The sequence below is a fragment of the Anabas testudineus genome, chromosome 21 (genome assembly GCF_900324465.2).
Source record: "Anabas testudineus chromosome 21, fAnaTes1.2, whole genome shotgun sequence".
Taxonomy (NCBI): domain Eukaryota; kingdom Metazoa; phylum Chordata; class Actinopteri; order Anabantiformes; family Anabantidae; genus Anabas; species Anabas testudineus.
The window spans coordinates 11,959,948-11,979,728 of NC_046629.1; the positions used below are offsets into that span (position 1 = coordinate 11,959,948).

The 19,781-nt window shown below is 40.5% G+C and overlaps 1 protein-coding gene across 5 annotated transcripts in view; it reads left to right on the forward strand.

Moving 5' to 3' along the window:
- The window catches only part of zmp:0000001200 (dedicator of cytokinesis protein 9), a 61,251-nt gene that overhangs the window by 14,093 nt on the left and 27,377 nt on the right, over positions 1 to 19,781 (forward strand). For 3 of the 5 annotated variants that reach the window (XM_026375723.1, XM_026375720.1, XM_026375722.1), the window contains exons 2-4: positions 12,280 to 12,396; positions 16,689 to 16,778; positions 19,160 to 19,242. In XM_026375723.1, the coding sequence (XP_026231508.1) occupies positions 12,280 to 12,396; positions 16,689 to 16,778; positions 19,160 to 19,242 (290 nt within the window). Of the gene's footprint in view, positions 1 to 10,212; positions 10,459 to 12,279; positions 12,397 to 16,688; positions 16,779 to 19,159; positions 19,243 to 19,781 lie in introns of those variants that run through there. The other 2 variants (XM_026375721.1, XM_026375724.1) reach the window with 1 other exon arrangement.

Here is a 19,781-nt window from a genome sequence, read left to right on the forward strand (position 1 = left end):
TATGGTATCTTATTCATGACACCAGTGAAATAAGATATATGAAGTAAATTGTGGACTGCACTATATATATATACATTTAAGAAACCTATGACATTTAATTTGAAGGTATAAACAGCAATATGATCATTTATTTATTACTTGCTGGAGGGAGTCATACTTAATACTGTGTCAGGAGGTATAACCTAGTGCAGATAGTAGAGTGTGCTGTGTAACAACAGCAGCAGTAATCCATGCAGCTCCACACACCCGGCAGTGTTTCGGGCTGGCTCTTATCTCCCCTGCAGCTGCCGCAGATTGGAGCAGAGCTGTACCACATGGACTCAGTAAGCTTCCACTTCCACACTTGAACATCCACATGTTGTGCTTCAGCACTTCAAACCCCCTACCACTCTCAATGTAGACTTGCCCAGAGCTCTAACTCCAGACTTAATATAGTTGACACAGTCTATCCACACGCTCCATAGTGCTGGAGGGTACAGTACCATTTGTCAACAACAGACATGCACAGTACAAGACGTCAAGGGCACTGGAGTGTGCACAGACTCTATATATAATATTGCAAAGATTATGTAGAGGCAGTGTGTGTCACAGTCAAATGGAAATGTATTTCTAATGTTAAAGCTTTTTTTTCTATTTGTTGTGAGGAGGTTGCAGACAGCACTGCTTGACAAAAGGGCAGCAAAAAGAAACACTGCTACACCTACTGACTCAGCAATCCCCTGTCGAACCTTAATAATTTATCACCCGTAAGAACATGCTGCATATCTGTTTCAAAATCCAGTACACTGACTTGTTGTTCGAACAAATGGTCTGTATATAAGCTTGAGGTTAGGCCCTTGAAGGTAACACTCAACTGTTGGTATTATTATGGTTTAGTAGTTAAGTGTAGACCATTTATAGCAATGGCTTAGTTTCGATTCCAGAATCCTGATCTTCACTGTCTAAATGTCAAAATACAAGAACAATAACACGGTTTATGATGCATCTTAGTGCTACCACCTTTATTTTTTAATTGCTAGGAAATCCCATATTGAAACCTTAATGCAGCCACATTATATTGTTGCAGACATGTCTTTGCATGGCACCAAGACTTTGTATCCTCGGGGCAAAAGATGAACACGAGCACTAAGACAGCGTCTGCTTAAAGTCCTGAATCACTGCGTCTTATGTTCACTCATTGTTGTATTAACTGGCAGCCATGATTGACAGTTGCTGTTAATGCATATTTTTTAAGAGGTCAAATACGTATTTGTTTTTGGTCAGACTTCTGCACATTTCTAGTTCATGGTATTTAGGTCTTTCTATTTTAGAAACCTGCACCAAAAGGCACAGCTGACACCGCTGTAGCAATGAGTGGAGGCATTTTTTGTGAAAAGGCAGTCAGCTCTGCAGATCATTTTCTGTTGATGACTTCCTTGATCATAGCCTTTATATGAGCATCTATCTGTAATGTTCTCATTGTGTAAGCACACTCTGTTGCTCTGTTCTATACACACAGCATTTATTGCACATTTGTCCATTGTCAAAGAGAAGTTTCTCTGTTGCTCCTCATGATTTCTCCAATTTCTTTACCAATAAAGGGAGTTTTTCCTTGTTCTTTTGAGGGCCTAAGGACTAAAATGGTATAAGTTGTATAGACTGTATAGCCCCTTTGGCAAATTTGTGTTATTTGGCTAAGCAAAAAAAGTGTATTTCATTTAATTAGATTTTTAATGTCCAAATTATTCAGACTATGTAAAAAATACAAAATAGTAAGAACTCAAGTTACAGAAAATCCACGCTGTCCACCTTCGTAGCCTAAAAGCTGGGATTTGTGTGACTCTGTAGTTTTGCTATTTTTATACCGCATTGCTTCTTTTTATTATATATTTATTTAAAGCCTAAAACTCCCTCTTAGCAGTGATGGGGGATCAGAGGTGTGAGCAACGAGATGAATGGAAGAGATGTGTTTCCTAACAGATCAATGGGCATAATGAAAGTCTTTTCAGATTCTCGCTGTTGTCTCACTGAATCCTCTCATCTAAGGGTTCAGCAGCTTCCCTCTGCAGCTCATCTCATCGTGCACCCAAATGTAGTTCAGTGTGTCAGGCACTACTGAAATATTAACACAACAGCAGCTTGGAGTTTGTGTGAGCACTTACAGTGCGGCTTAGTGCACCATCATGATATATGAGAGCACTTTTGTCTGCGTTTGTCTGTATCTCTGTATCTCTGTGCATGTGTGTCAGTACCTTTAATGTGATTTAAAGAAAGGTGAATTTCCAGATAGATGCCGTTATAGTTTTGTTTTAGGATTAAATGCTATACAAGGAAGCGCAGCTGCTGCCAGGGACTGAGGGCAAACTGTGTTTCAGTAGCTGAAGCGTGTGCACGCCACTGTGACAAGTAGGATTCTTGACAATTTCCACCCAGGGATCGTTAAGTGTGTGACTCAAAGCTGCAGAATGGGAACAGAACAGAGATAAATAAACCAGAATGAACACTGTTCCCCTTTTCCCTCATTATCAGCATGTGGAGCCTAAGCAGCCACAGCATTTGCATAGCGCGTGTCTACGTGTGTAATTTCTGCCTTAAGTGTCACAGTGATGTCTTACAGGTGAATTTAGATGCTGAGTTTTCTAATAAAGACGATGCTAAACTAAAAGCGACTGCCTTTGTGAAATGTGGAAGCAGCTGTGCAAACTGTAGAGACAGGAAAACAAATTTCCAGTTCTCATTTAAGATTTTTGATTTTACAACACTTCCCTACTTTTATCTTTTGTGTTCCTGATAAGAGTCCTGAGACATTTTAATCAAAGGCCATGTTGGCGAGTGAATCACTCCCTGGCATTTCAAAACGCTTGATCAAATTTTGTCGTCTCCCCCCACCACCTCCCAGTATATCTGTGTACTTGGCAGAGCAGCCTGTGTGTGATCAAGCAGCAGCTAATCTTTTATAGGAAAAAAAAAAACTCCCTATTAGATGTCTTGGTCCAAAAGGTTTAAATCCTCCCATGTCCTTGGAATGTTTTGTAAACACATTTCTTTGAGGCTTAAATCAGGTCATCACTGGGTTTCCCATCAGAATTTGACATTTCATTTTATCCGTGTAGTGTGTTTTATCCACTTGCTCTGCCATTGGCCCTCGTTTCTCTACTGAACTAAATAAGCATTCAGCCATATTGCTGTTTGCCTGACCATGGAATCAGACTCCCTCTGGATATAAGACTGCATTTAGTGTAACCCATTTATTCCACAATCATTCATCTGGCTCCCAAAAGGAGTATTATTTGATTAGAGTGGTTCATTTATTTCATGTCTAAGCCACAGAATGGAAATGTGCAAATGTAAAAAAAGGATGATTGGAACGACTTTAGAAACACACGTAGTAGCTCAGAGCAGCAAGTACCAGAGTGAGCGAGACAGATACTGTACAAGCGTGCGTTGCACCAAAGCTCGGCATTGGTTAAAGCCGTAGCAGAGCTCGCACAGCATCCTTCATCCCCCCCATCCTTCGTCGTCTGCTCTACCTCACTCACTCACTCACTCACTCACTAACTGTATCTCGTCTGCTGACTGAGGTATTCCTACAAGCACAGACTGGGGCAGCTTGGAATTGCAGTGAGACTCCTCTTCTGTGTCTGCATAAATTCACTCTTAAATTCACCTCAGCAGTCCTCCTTGGCTTTAGACTAGATACCACACTCCTGGGTCAGAAGCTGTGGATTTGCATGGTGTACTAACATCATGGATCGCGGAGGGGCAGGGGACATTCGAGGAACCTGGGTCACGGGCAGGCTCTCCTGACTGATGCCTGTTTGGACCTGGAGGAATGGGGTGCACCACCAGCACAGTTGTGTTTGACGGGCTGCGTACTGTCCTAGAGAGGAACTGTAGTGGCTACATCTGTAAGGGAGCAGCTGAGCCTGCTGGGCCATCTGAGGCTGAGCGAGCGCTGAGTCGGAGAGAGTCGCGTGTGTTGCCAACGCCGAGAGTACTTAAGGTGTGTGTGCTGACATAATATGTTTACTATTGTACTATTACTACTGTAGGAAAGTCAAATGCGGGACCGTGAAGGATACATTATTCATTTGGTGGTAATATTTGAATATGTATGTGCAGGTTTGCTGACTGGAACCTTTTTTACATAAACACTTTAATATTGACCCAAAACTACAACAGCTGGTGGAGTTTAATTGCTAATATTTAATATTTCACAGATTTATTCATAAAGCAACTGCAACAAATCCTTATTCTAGCCTTGTGAAGATGTTTCCTCATTCATATTAAAATGTAGGGCAGTAGCAGGGCTGGTTGTTACTTCTCACTAAGTCTCCACGGGTTAAAGCCTCTGAGGGCAGTGATGAGGGTGAAGGGTGAGACAGCGAGCTCTGTGTCTGCTGGAAATCAATCACTGCTCCTCATCTGTGAACCGGCGGGCTTGGCAGGGCTTCTGCTGCTCTGTACCAGCTTGTCTTGCCCTTCTTGTTTGTGTTCCCTCACTGCTCTGTGTGTGTGTGTGTGTGTGTGTGTGTGTGTGTGTGTGTGTGTGTGTGTGTGTGTGTGTGTGTGTGTGTGTGTGTGTGTGTGTGTGTGTGTGTGTGTGTGTGTGTGTGCGCGTGATGTCTCCTTTCTGTCGCTGGTTCATCAGATTCGCAGCAGAGAGCTGAGTGACAGTGGCCCTGGCTGAGAGCAGGGAATTAGGTCAAGGGTATGGTTGCTTCTCATGGCTCAGAGATGATCTTAACATCCAGCTGGAGTCAATTAATCCTCTGTCAGCATTTAGCAGTCTTGCAAATCATTGAAATGTGTGCAGCAGATCAGGTTTTCTTGACACTTTTTTGTCGGAGTGTAGTGAAACTGGCAAAAGGCAGTAAAAGGTTATCAGTTGAGTGGAAATTATACCTAGAAAATAAGGATAATAATAATAATGACATACTTTATACAATATGTTAATGAGTCATACGGTTGATCTAAGGACAAATGTGGTGTAGAAGCAAATATAAAGCTTTAAGGTTTTTCTTAAGTTCCAGTAATACTTGTTATTTTTATGACTGAATTGGGAAAGATGTTGTAATCCGGTATCCAGTCCTCCCTAATACATCCACAGACATACCGTACTAACTCTTAGTAAAGCATATTGTAACACTGCTTTTAAAAAGCTTTCCTTACTTACTGACCCTAATGGCTGGAAGTTGCTGGAAGGCTCAAAACAAAAATATCCAAATAATATAATGATTTTGTAATGATTGAAGGAAAAGTATGACGTTTTCTACTCTTAGTTTTTTATTTTTTAACAGTTTTATGTTAAATCCATTAGACATGGTTATAAAAAGCTGCAAACCATTATTTCTGCCCTTTTGACTCATTCTGATTGTAGCAGCCTTTCATATTTGGGAATTTCATACTGAGAGTGGTACTAAAGGCCATGCAAACGCTCACTTGCACACACACAATCGCAGGCAAAGCTGTCTGTGGGAGGCTGATCTGTGCTCTTCAGGCATGGAGTAAGTAATTAAACAGCCTATTTTTACTGCTCTGTTTTTATAATCACTGATTACAACAGCTTGCCCTTTTCCTTCCTCGTGGAAACTTGCATCGCATCAATCTGCCTATAAACATGAGAGTCACTGATCTGACTTTATATGATGCTATAGAATTAGTGACTACACTTTCAGTCTTTTTCCATGTAAACTTTGTGTTCTTGATAATATGTTGAAGGAAACTTTTCAGTGTTAATTTATTGTCAGTCTTCGCTTTCACAAAGGTTCAGCTTTCTATGAAATGATTAATGCTGTAACAGAAGTTGTGCTCGTTTTGTCAGAGGAATGTTGTTGGAAGGAAAGAATGAGAAAGTGACGTCAACTGCTTTCCAAGATAAAAGCGCCTTTCATCCCAATATTGTTTTGGGGAGTAATGCTTTTAACCTGTGATACTTTGCTTTCAACCAACCGTGCCTAATGACCCAATTATTCGAGGTTTCCAACTTTCTTGTGCTGAGGAGTGGATGAAACCAGGCCTGCATGTCATCAACCACTAATGATTTACACATTAAATCCTTTTATTTATTTATTTATAAGATCTGGTAGCTTTCATTATTGCTGTATTTTCCTCAATGATTAAAAAAAAAGTGTTATTGCTTAATTCTTGTGATTCTTTTGTGTGTGTCTATTTTCATATTTTTGTGAAATTCCCATTTATTAATAAACATGGATGACTTTTCTCTAGGTGGGACCTGCAGGTTAAAGTTTCCCTTCTCTCAGCTTTCATATGCAGCTATAGGCTTGTTTTATTTGTTTTGTTTTGTATTTCCTTCCTGTTTTTGAGACATTTCAGTCATCCTGCAGTAGTTTCAGACACTACTACTGTGTGTGTGCGTGTGCGTGCGTGCGTGCGTGCGTGTGTGCTGCTCACTTGCTGACTGATAATGTACATGGGACCATTATCTGCAGCACTCAGGCTTGTGTACTTAAAATACATTCTGCAGCAGTGGTTTGATTTTTCCCACAGATTTGATGGAGACATCATTCATGTTTAATACTGTTAGTTATGTTTCAGTCTTGCACTGATCAGTAAACCTTTCTTAAACCTTTCTTAGTCTGTCCTAGATATAAGTGTGAATTACATTAATACGTCAAAATTCAATATCTCATTTTGACTGCATTCCTTTTTTTGTTTATTTGCTCTGCTATATGAGGCAACAGTCTTTGATTCGCGCTGACGTCATGTTGACACATGATTGACATCCTGTTAGTTTTGATGGCAGCGTGTTCGGCATGCTACTATAGTGATGTTATGTCTGTGTTAAAATCTTATTCTCCAAACTCTCTTGGGAAAGGACTCAAAACAGGTCCCGGTGCTGCTGCTATTGTGGCAGGGCAGTGAGGGGTGGGCCATGTTTTTGTTACATTCCAGGTTACACCCTGTTTTGCTTTGCTGGCTCTCGCTTGGAAGGCCAGTTATTGCATCAAGCTCTCGTTATATCACTGACAAGTCGTAGTCTTGTGCGGGCCACTCGATAGAGAGGTAGAGGGTATTGTCTTTCACACTTTGGCAAGTTTTGTTTTAATAATTATGTTTTTCTTGACAGAAAATTAAACAGTTCACGACACATTCCCTCAGTTTTCTTTCTACATAAGTGATAGAAGAGATAAACAATTTAAAATAACACATCGACCACAACAACAGTCAAAAACCTGCTGTCATGTGCTCACTACATTTGATTTAGCAGTATGCTCAAACAGTTTGGACAAATGTCTCTCCATAGTTACTTCAGTCACCCTTGCATCATGGCTGAAATCACCAGGGGTGGGGATGTCAAATGAGCTTTGTGTTGTATACAATGAATTTGACCACACAACTTTGTAATTACATTTTATTTATGTCATATGTAGTAATGTATAAATCAACTAGTTGATTCTTGTGGAAGATGGTGTGACATAAATTTTAAATTAATTCCATTGTTCGTGTCTCCTCTCAGTACTACAATAAAAAAAAAATGAGTCAGTGAGTGACGCAAAACTAAAGCCAGCTAAATTCCTAGATGACTCCAGAGGACAACAGTAAAACCTTTTAATGAATTACATTTCAAAAAATGACTTTGCCTCTATGGTTTAATCCCGGTTCCAGACCTCTGAATCACTGCCCGCGTCTGCAGTCTGACATGGAAATTCAGCCTAATTGTCAGAATAAGTTGTTTTTCTATTTCTGTGTATTCCTCTCAGAATCATGGACACAAAATTGTTGTGCATAGTTAAACAATCAGAAGTCATTTTGCGCATATACCGTATGCTCCCCACTTCATTTGCAGTGAGTGGAGAGCATATTAAAGCCCATAAACTCATATAACATATCCCAAAACATCCTGCTGGTCAGCTTCTGGCAACTGAAAAGTTTTGCTACTCAGCTCAAGTGTTTGTTCTGCTATTAAAAAGGACTCAGTGGGTCTTCCTGCTTAGACCCAAGTGCCAGCTTGCCCCAAAGAAATACATTTGTTATAGTATCCATGGAGCAGTCTGCATAATCTCGCAAGGTCTGAGTTTAATTGAAGTGGCAAGACAACAAATGTGAGCACTGTGCATTTGGGAATGAAGTGGCCCAGTGTAGAGAGGAGGTCTCTCTGAAGCCTCTGAACACACTTACAGATCAAACTACTTGTGTTGTGGCATTAACGTCTTTGCAAATATAAGTCAGAAAAGTCTAAATAGTGAAAGTTATGGATACAACCTGTGTGCTAGTGTTATTCCTGCAGAATCAGTTTAGCACAGTGCAAAATAACTCCATGGATTAAGCAGTGCGTCAGTAAATCAGTGTGAAGAATCAGGGAGTGTGATAAAGTAAACAAGTGTAGGTTTTACAAATATGTCCGATAAAACAGGCCAGGACAAGAGTGTGGTTAGAGCAGCGGGGGAGTGCACTGCTTCTGTAGTGACTATCCAAAGTGGAATTCTGGCAAAAATAACAACAACAAAAAAAAAAACATCCAGCGAATTATAGTTTGTAGAAAAAAAATCTAATCCTGATTCATATTTCATTCATGTTCATGTTTCTAGTTCTTAGTTTAGTTGAATTCAATTCAGTGTATTTATAAAGAACCAATTCCCAACAGCGAGCATCTCAAAGCACCTAACAGAATTACATACAGTAAACATGTACAAGTACGGAGAGTTATATAGACAACCCAACAAATCTACCTTAAGCAAGCCTCCCTTTAACTAGCATTAGCAGGCTCAGGATGGGCGGCCATCTGCCTCAACCCTTTGTGGTGATACAGCATCTGCTTATTAAGTAAGATTTCATATAACTTTATTAGTATTGTGGTTCACTAGCCTCTTGCACTCATGTAGTCCAACATGCGCTCTCCACTAGTTTGTGTGTGAGGTTGAATGTCTAGATAATTGTGTTATATCATCTGTTCTGTGAAAAAACAAATAATATTCCAGACCAGTTGTACTGTAGATGAAGATACTAGCTCCTACTGTATAAAAAATAGAAAGAATAATGAAGGAATGCTGTGTGAATGTGAATGTGCTGTACTTCCACTCATCCTTTTTCCACATCATTTGATCTAAGCTTTCTGTTTAATGACAAACATTCGTCTTTATATCACTATTTTTGCAGCAGCACTGCCACATGGCTGATTGAGAAGGGAATCTTGTTCACATCATGAGGTTGTGTAAATTGATGTCGTCCTGCTCCAGTTTGTAAACTTCACATGGGAAATAATGACATGACATAATATGCATGTATATATGCATATACATAACTGATTGCAGTTCATATTGTGGATTGTGATTGTAATTTTAAAGGATGTGAGATGATCTGTAGATGGAGGCACACTAGTAGTATTAGGTGCAGTTCGAGATTTTTTTTTATTAATAGTTTACTGACTATAGTTTTTAATATGGTATTGATTACCACTTCCTGTGTGGGGCCCACAGGGGCATGAGACAGGAGCAGAGCAGCTGCCCTCCCCCTCACCTTAAACTCAGAGGCAGGCGTGAAAAGACAACATCCTCCCCTGCTGTGGCCCACCAGAGGAATCCTAGGTGGGTTTGTCTGGGGCTGTGTCACTCTGAAATGCCCTCAAGCAGTTGCATCAACAAGCAGTGAGACAGACGCTGGTTCGTAACCTCAACTGTGAGATTACTAACGGTTACAGTCACACAGTCCACTGTAAAGTTCTTCAATGACTAATGATCGTCACAGATTGTGACTAATTTGATGGATTGCTCTGCAGAGTGTTTAAAGTGGGCCGAGGTTTGCCACAATCTGATGAGCTCAGTGCGGCAGCTTATCTGTAACATGGGTGGAAACATGGTTTACATGGAAAAAGACTGAAAGTGTAGTCACTAAAGGTATTCTGCAGACGCTCGACTGGTTTCTTTGAGAATTAGTGCATGCGTGTGATTAAAGTGACCCATTGTTATCCCACTCTTGCCCAACTTGTTCCTCTTAATATTTAAACCAACTCTTATTTCAGCTGTCCCACACAAGGTGTGGACAGTCTCTGGCCAGACTGTAATACTTGAGGAATGTGTATCTTTTGTTTGCCTTTGTCAACCCTGTGTCACTGCGCAGGTGGATAATGTGGGGTCAGATAGCTTTACTGTGTTTGTGTGTGAGAGAGGGTGTTTAACTCCCCCAGGCAGCACAGCTGAGTGTAGGAGTGGCCATCCCATCAGCCTGGGTGTAAGTCCACTGCTCTTAGTCAGAGCAGTCTGAGAAGGGAGGGCGAGAGGGAGCGCAAGTCTGTGAGTGCAACTTCTCTAAGTTTATCCAGCACAAGGATTTGTTTCTGTTGGATATGCTGACTGTCCACTTTTCTTTGGGATCTATCTCGGAGATATTTTACCACAGCTGTTTACAATGCAAGGAAGGGCGAGTAAAGCTCCAAAGAAGGAGCTGGTGATTGAGAGTCCGCAACAGTACAAGAGCTTGGCGGCAGCTGAAGCTGAGGTAGACCCAGTGGCACAGGTGGTAAGTCATTAAAAAAAAAAAGAAAAAGTCATTTTTATACATGTGTTTTTGTTTTTTTGTTAAAACACTTAATTTAAAGCTGCTCAGATCTACAAGTGCATCTAACTGTGTGCAGTGCTGTAAAGGTTAACTACAGTCATAAAGTCGTGAAGCAGGTGTCATCTATTTGGCTGTACATAATATCAACCCGTATTGAAATAAAAAGTGCTGCGTTGGCACCGACATGGAGGAACATTGAACTTTACCAACACTTAACTCCCTGGGGACAAACGGCACATAGTTTCTTCTTAGAAACTCTGGCTTGTAAAATATTTTATTTGACTCACGTGATGACGATGGCGATCACTTCCCTGCACTGTGATGTAGTTGTACGAGACTTTTCTGTCAGCAGATTAGTTTAAACAGTTAGTAGCAGAAGATGGGATGTGTCGGTTAGTGGAGAGGCACTACACAGCACCATTGTTTTAAGCTGTGAGAGGGTGCAGTGATGGGGTGAGTGGGAGCGGCATCTTAACAGCTGCTGGATCACTGTGGAGAGGATGTGGAGGAGATGGCTTCATACGTTTCTTTTTTATGCTCCTGCTAGGGATGACTGTCTGTTTGCTCACTAAATTAAACAGGTGGGGAACATCAGCAGCCTAAGTTTTTCTAAGTATGTAGTTCCCCTGGTTTGTGTCATGGTTTTTGTTTTCATATACTCTGCTTAATAATGATACTGCTGTGTGAACCTGATATTCTTAAGGTTCTGGCGCAGGCTGTCTGGTTGTGTATAGAGTTGCCTTTAATCGCTTCCTGATTAACCTGTCCTTCCCTGCATTCATCTCTCTGCATTTTAACTCTTACGGCAGCTTCTGCATAGTGTCGCTGCATGTAGTTATTACATGTACCCCGTGTCCAGATAAAGCTGTGAATAAATGTTTGAGTGGCAATGTCACAACCTCCTTCCTCTGGCAGACACGGTGGCACCATCTCCCCTCTGCTATCCACTCCTTGTCTTTGAAACTAATACAAGGTCCTGTCCTCTTTGTCCTTAGTGTGAGCTGCTGCTGTTATTAACAAAGGTTGCTGGCAACATGTATTTACTCAGGTCAACCAGCTCTTCCTCTGAGATCATGCTAGTATTATCAGTCCCAGATGTGGGGGCAACACACGCTGTCGCTCTGGTAATGTGTCACTGTTCATTTTTGTGTTTGCTATCTCCCTCGCAATTACATCCTCCCATCCCCTCAGCTGCAAGTGTTGACAGTTTACTTTCCATCTAGTGACCACTGTAACTTTGTATCTTACAAGCTCTCCTTAGCCTTGGCCACTGGAGTCTCGGGGCTCAGTATTTTAACATTCTGCAGACACTATGACATGATGAACAAAACATTCATAATCACTCTTTGAAAACACACATGCTCTCGAGAGACAATGGAGGTTTGTGTGATACCATGGATGACAATTGTATTGTGCCTCCTGTAGAGGAGTGCGATTGTTTCTTTGTTTCCTTGACAGACGGACCAGTCATGTACTGTATGTTGGATCTCAAGGATGAATAAGGTCATCAAGACCTTCCCACTTCTAAAATAGAGGCTGTTAGACCTATCACCTTGTTTCTGTGCCTTGATATCACAATTATGACAGCAGCTCAGTCAGAGTTCTGTACGTGTGCGTATATATTCTTCTAGTGTTCTTACAAGTTTTTTTGAGAGTTTAGTTTATTGAATGCTGCACTAAGACATAATTTTTGCTCTTATTGAACATTGTATTGATTTTCAATGTGCATAATAGTCTTCAATAGTGTGCACATAGTAACTTAGTGCTTTATCTGTTTTCCAGGTGAAACCCAAGGTGATCGAGCCGCTGGACTATGAAAATGTGCTGGTGCAGAGGAAGACACAGATCCTCAGTGATGTCCTTCGAGACATGCTGCAGTTCCCCCTGGAGGACTTTGAGGTGAGTTTCACATCTTATTATCTGAATGCTTCACATCCCTTTTTTGAAAAAGTAATGCAAAAGGCCCTCTGGAGTAAATACTGGATCTTTTGGCTGCATTCCTATTGGTGTGGAGTGAGAATTTTATCAGTGGAAGTGATGTAAAGATAGTTACACTGCGTAGATTAGGAAATTACATAACAGACAGAACCAGAGTGCGTCTGGGATTTATACGGGAAAGCCAGAAACGTGAGGCATGTTGACCTTCGAGAAATGACGCACTTCGACTATAGAGTAAGCCATTTAATGTTTTTTTGGAGAATGTGCTCCATAAACATCGAAGGTCAACATTTATTGTTATCTGTCAAACATCATTATTTATATACTCTACCACATACCCGCACTCTTTGTTGGATTTGTTGGACTTTTGCATTCTTTTCCTCTGGACCAGGCACGGCCACTGTTGTGAGTACAGGGTGGGGTCGTTCACAGAGACTTTTCTTTTGTTTACATCATTGCACACTAAAGCAAGAGAGAGAGAGAGAGAGAGAGAGAGAGAGAGAGAGAGAGAGAGAGAGAGGTGAGGGCCGTCCGTATAATTGGCTCGTTCCGTCTCCTATGTTGTGACAGTGCAAGTGTTATCTCCAGCCACGTTGTACAGGATACGTGCTCCCTCACACTTTCCATATTGAGGCTGGAAAATCCAAAATGGAAATCTGGCCCAGTGCTCGTACTTCAGGAAATGAGACTTCTTTGAAAGATTTGTTCGCACCAACAGCAGTGAGATGCACTTTGACCCCAGGACTCTCACAGTTCAGTGGAAATGTTATGCAGCAGTCTGGACCTTTGTTGTTAGAGCTTCTCTTTCTTTTCTTTGTTCAGTCTTTCTTCTCTTTTTGCAAAGCCTTGAGCATTGAAAGCTTCAAAGAAATTCAAATAATGACTTTCCCTAAAGAATGGAACAATTTTGCTTCATCACTAGAATCTTTGTAGCGTTTGGGCACAAATCATACTTCTGAGAAAACGCTTGTGTTGGGTACCAAATGGCAACACCTGTAACAAGTCCACATTCCTCATAGCTAATATAATGTTATTTTGTTTATGTTAGTTTGCTTAGGTAGACTTTTCAAGTCATTCTCTTGGTTTTCTCAGATTGCAACAGACAGAAACATTTTCAGTAAAAGTAATTATTGTTTGAGTCTAAATAACTAAAACCTTAGTTATCTGTCGCAGATAACTAAACCTGGCCGTAGCCTGGGGATTTTTGTGTTTACAGAAAATGTATATCCCAATAACTGTACACATTTCCATAAAGAAGAATGAAGAAGGCAATGTGGAAGAGAATAAAGAAAAATAATCAAAGGGAGTGTTTCTGACTTTGAGTTTGACTCTGGGTAGAGTCAAGTGTTGCTACAGTTAGAAAGACCTGGCAGCTGGGTGCTCAGTGACAGCGGGTAAGCCCTGACTTGTCTTCTCTTGTATCGCGCTCCTCCAGCCTGCTGCTATGAACACACAAACAGTATGTTGTCAGGGGATGACAGGTGATTCTGACTGAGACAGAAAGAACACCAGGAGCTCAGTGATTGAAACTAACATCTGTTTCAGCCTTCCCACACTCGCATTCAAGAAGAGTTTTAATAATCTTGTGTGTCACAGAACTTTAAATCTCAGGTGTTTTTAGTGACAGGAGGTTCCTCCAGTATGAACTTTAATATATACTCAATGGTTTGCTGACTTGTCCAAAACTCGTCTCAGACAAAAACACTCCTGTCTGTGTTATTTCTGTTTTTGGCTGTTCCTTAACAATAGGAACCACTATCAGGTCTCTATGTTATCTTAGCCCCAACGGGCACATCAGAAGTCATGTGTTGGTATTGGGCTTTTGTGAGCCACTGTTTATATCATCTGGATTTGATCTGGAAGCTGTTGGCACAAGGCAGTTCTGTGCAGGCCTCTGTGTGCACGGTTTCTGGAAAAATCATTCTCTGTTCTCACAGTTTAAGGTTTACTATAGATAGAGCCATCCAGGTCATATGAATAATAAACCAGCGTCTCCAAAAGGTTTTCAATGACACCACATGCTGTATAAGATGACTTTAAAGGATAAGTGGTGCTATTAATATATTTGTACTGTGAAACTATACCATGCAAGCATCAAAACCAATGGATCTACCAATATGTTTCTAGTTCCTGCTTAAGATCTAAATCTTTAAAACAATAATAACAAAATATAGTTGAATTTGTATTTTCTATGCTAGCTGTTGGGCTTTCAGCAGCAAGTAGATAGATAGATAGATAGATAAATAGATAGCCATGAAATTTTCATTAATGGTCCCCAGAGGATGAATAATACTGACTTACTCAAATATGCATGTCACTGAGCACATATTAGCAGTATTTGGATTTTTGCTGGTTTGCTGGTAAGGCAGTTAATTCTTGGTCTTGTTTTTTTTTTTTTTTATGAAAATGGGGCTTTATAGTTTTTATCAAACATTTCTCCACCAACAGTAAATACAGTATTTATTGGGGATTACTTTTAGCCGTGGGTTTGCAGCAACAGAGCTGTGTTTGTGGGACTTACATAAAATAAGTTTGTTTGTTTAATGTAGGCTGGCGCAACACTTTCTCTTTTACATACATACAGTAGGTTTTGATGACGGATGATGATTAAGCAAATACAGCATGGGGGATCTGCTGAGTGCAGTCATCTCTCTGCTAATTTTGGGCTTATTCACCAGAGAATCCTATGGTGCTCCCTGGTGACTCGTAGCACAATTAAACATTTCCTGTTGCCCACTTCCTGGCTCCCTTTTACCTCCAAGCCTGTTTATTTCTCCTGCTTGGATTGTAAAGATTACCATCTGTCCTGCAGGAAACCTGGCTACCAAAGAGGAAGGGTTTGCAAATTCACGCTCATGCGGAATTTGTCGTAATTGACACAATCAGTGCACGGTCATTAAATATCACTCAAAGAAACACGGAAGAAGACTTTTTCACTTTCTTAAACTGATTTGTTAAATGTTGTGTACCACAAGGCTGCAACTAATCATTATTTTATTATTGATTAATCTTCTTGATTGATCAGTTCATTAATTGGTCTGTAAAGTACACTTGTACTTTTTTTCAAAAACCAATGGCCTCAGTCCAGAATGGAAACATGGTTAGTTTACAGTGGTTTAGTCTGAAAAACCAGGAAATAGTCACCGTTGAGAAGTTGAAAGAAGAGATTCTTCAAGAATAACTTGTAGTAGTAGTTGTCAATAGTTGAACTGACCACTATTTCCCTTGTTATACAAAAACACTGCTGGAAATAGTTTATGATGTGAAACTAATTTCTTCTCAGAGCACTTTTCATGAGACAGTCGTAGAAGATGCGGTTCACACTCACAGCTGACGAACTCTTGACTTGAACAAACCTGCAGTTCTCTTGTTTCCTTTTCGCTCAGTCAGTTGATGCTGTCACTTAATGGTTTTATGTAGATTTCGCTCTTGCTCGCAGGGATTATGTTTGGTCAAATGCACTTCATTTTACAGTCCAAATTAATCCTGCAGGACCTGATGGTGATGTTGTTGCTACGTCAGTATTTCTCTCAGAGCAAGTTAAAATGCAGCTACTGTATCTTTGGTGCTACAAAAAAAACATAACCTGAACCACTGGTGTCCCAAAATTTTATTTCAGTTTTGAAACATTTCTGTAGTTTTCTGACGCTAAATTTTATTTTAGAGACCACCACCGCATCTCAGTCACAAGAGTCATGTTGTGAGATTTTTGATATATCACAGTTCTGTTTACTGTAGTAATATATAAAATCTTCTATTAAATGACATATAGTCAATCAAACAACTCTGAAAGTGATGTATCAAGAAAAATCCTCAGGAAAGATTTGTGAATAAATGTTGAAAATGATATGAAAAGTTGCCGTTATTGTAGGAGTTAAATTGCATATTTCACAACATGACTTGGGTTTCACTGGAAGACTTAAACGCAGCATCGGAGCCGCCGAGATGCTGATTACTCAGAGCATGTCGGTACAGCAGTGGCAGACAGCCAGATTCAGGGTGTGTCTGTGCAGCTGAAGCATCCTGCCTCCCTCATATACTTCCCCTTTGAACTCTCAGAAAGACACCAGTCCACTCACCAGAAAGAAAATAACAGTCAGAAGAACTGAGTCCAGCTAAGACCACAGGGACAAGTCTTGAGAAATGTTGTCTTCAATTTCAGTTTTACTATGTTGATTGCATTTTGTGGTCTGTTTATTGTATTTTCCATGGCCTGTTTGTCTTGTTTTATAAACTCTTACACTGTTTTACAGATTTCAACTTTGAGGCGACAAGGGAGGACACTCTACTCCACAGTGCCTGAAAATGCAGAGAGGGAGGCCCAGAGTCTGTTCGTCCAAGAGGTACATTTAGTTACATGCCCTGAAACCATGTTCTCTTAAACACCTTCTTGAATTCAACCCCAACTTTTAAAGAGAAGATATACACTGCCTGTCCAAAACAAAGTCACACACTCTAATATTTCGTTGGACCACCTTTATTTTTTATTACGCCACGCATTTACCGTGGCATCGTTTCAATAAGCTTCTGCAATGTCACAACATTTATTCACGTCCAGAGCTGAATTAATTTTTCGCCAAGATCTTGTATTGATGATGGGTCGGACCGCTGCACAAAGTACATCCCAAAGATTCTCAGTGGGGTTAAGGTCTGGACTCTGGTGGCCAATCCATGTGTGAAAATGATATGTCGTGCTCCCTGAACCACTCTTTGACAATTTGAGCCTAATGAATCCTGGCATTGTCTTCCATCATGGAAGGAAAACTTAATTGATGTAATAACCTGTTCATCTAGTATATTCAGGTAGTCAGCTGACCTCAATTTTTGGACACATAACATTGCTGAACCTAGAGCTGACCAAGTGCAGCAACCCCAGATCATAGCACTGCCCCCACAGGCTTGTACAGTAGGCACTAGGCATGATGGGTGCATCACTTCACCCGCCTCTCTTCTCCCCCATCACTTTGAAACAGGGTAAATCTGGATCAGACCACATGATCTTCTTCCATTGGACAGTTCTTAACCCAGTTTTAGTAGTTTCATCAGTCTACTTAGATGTTTTCTTGGCTTGATTCATGTCAATCATTTGACTCTTCTGAAACAGATGAACATCTTTTCCACAACCACAGAATGTGTCTTTTGACGTTGAGAATTAAAAAGCTACCCACTGCATCAGTTTGGGTTAAATAACTTGTTGCCAGCTGAAACATAATCATCCATTCAGTAATTATCCAATGGGAGGCTCTTACCTATTTGCCTAGTTAAGTCAAGGTGGTGCCTTTTTTTTTGGACTGGCAGTATATAAAATGCTCCAGCATTAACAAGAATGCATGCATTTAAGGGAAAAGTGAAAGCAGCAGTAAACCCACAGAACTGAATCGCATGTTGAATAAAGTCAGTAAAATCTGTTTTATTATGCGAGATACAGCTTTTGCAGGGTGAAAACACTCAAAAGGACACAAGTACTCGAGTACAGTAACAGACAGTTTGTGTGTTAGTAGAACATGAACAAAATGGTTACCGAAAGTGGAAAGTCTGGTACAAGAGGTTAGGTCACTTGCAGAACCACATGCTGAAAAATAGTGACATTAATGTGAGTCATTGCCCAATTTGTGACCTAATATTAGCAGTAATGTATGTAGCACATCACAACAGACCAGGAAACATTTGATCTGTTGAAACTGTGCAGAAATGGACTCATTATGTTTCATTACAGGAGGTAACTGGACTGTCTTTCCTCAACAACATCTATTTATACCCAATGGTGCAGGAATGATAATGTGCAATTAATTTCTACCACCCACAAGTTTATTGAACTTCTGGTTATTTTCCAAACATCTCTGGTTAATAGAGCTGTCTGTCTGTGCTGAGTCATGAACATGCCTACTATCAAGGAAGATAGTAAAAGCAAAAATGAGCCATAGATTTATAAAATGAAGTACATGTTTGTTTAGTTATATGATTGCAGTGGAAATGAAATCTCCAGTCGGTGCTGATAAAATGGTGAATTAAGGATATGAGAGGGGAAATCCATTTTCACAGTGGTTTATTTTTTAGGCCCCGGCACACTGCTGTTTCTGTCTTCGTAAGCCCGAAATCAACCGGCTGCCAACAGTACACCTTCCAGGTCAAAGTTTAGTCTTTAGGGAGCCTTTGTCTGAGGTTATAAACACACTAAAACTCCTGGTCAAGTGTTGTGTGACATCACCAGGACAACTGTGGAGATAAAACCAGCAAGAGCTTCTCTGTTTCCGATCACTCTCCTGATCAGGTTGCATTTCATCTCCCTGAAGGGGCAGTTCTTGTAAACGGCACATATTTCTGCAGAATAGATACCAGCGATCCACTCCTATCACTGACTCTAACAATGAACAGATGTCCGTTTTCTGAGTAAAGGGAGATAAAGATAAAGTCACTCCCAGTTTGTGTTGGTGGATGGATAGACAGAGTTGGAGTGTGAACACAGACTGTACACTGCGTTTTCCTTAATAATTCCACCACACAAAGGTTTTTAATTATTGAGTTTGAGGCTTCATTAGAGACTAACAACAGAACAATAGGACAACACACCTGAATCTCTAACTGAGCAGTGTGCATTGTGGGTAATGTAGGCCCATCACATAAACTAGTAGACAACTCAAAACCACTACTTAAGCGTGCATTGTGCCGTGTTAAGAGACAATTTGATAGTGATTTGTAATTAATTTCCTTTGTGTCTTCTCAGTGCCTTAAGACCTACAAGTCTGACTGGCATGTTGTCAACTACAAGTATGAGGACTATTCTGGAGACTTTCGACAGCTTCCGACGTAAGTCTGTAGTTAAAACCCTCACATCTACTGTACACTGTAGTCACAGAGGTAAAGTACCAGTGTGATGAGCGGGTAACAACAGCTGCTCTACGTAATTCATGGATGCCAGAGATTTTAAACTAAAACGCAGTACACACACACACAGTCATACACAGTGGTGTTTTCAGGTCACCTAGACAAGCTGTCACCATTTAGTTTTTCCACTGACACTAACATTGTTGTGACATTATTATGAGGATACACTGAAGACAAATCATTCTCATTTCCTTGCAACATAGGACTGTTACCTTTTTACTGTGCACTTTATATTTCCCAATTGAAGCCACAGTGGAAACCACCTCCACTGTCCGAAGATTACATCATCACCTTCAGGCTCTTCCCCGAAGAATCTACAGATTGAATGTTATACTAGAATAAGAGTTGACAGTGACCTTGATTATCACTGCTGCCAAATATTCAGTCCCTTTACAGAATCTGAGGAAGTTAAAACAATACCCACTGACACGGATTGCCTGTTAAAAACATTTTCATTTTCT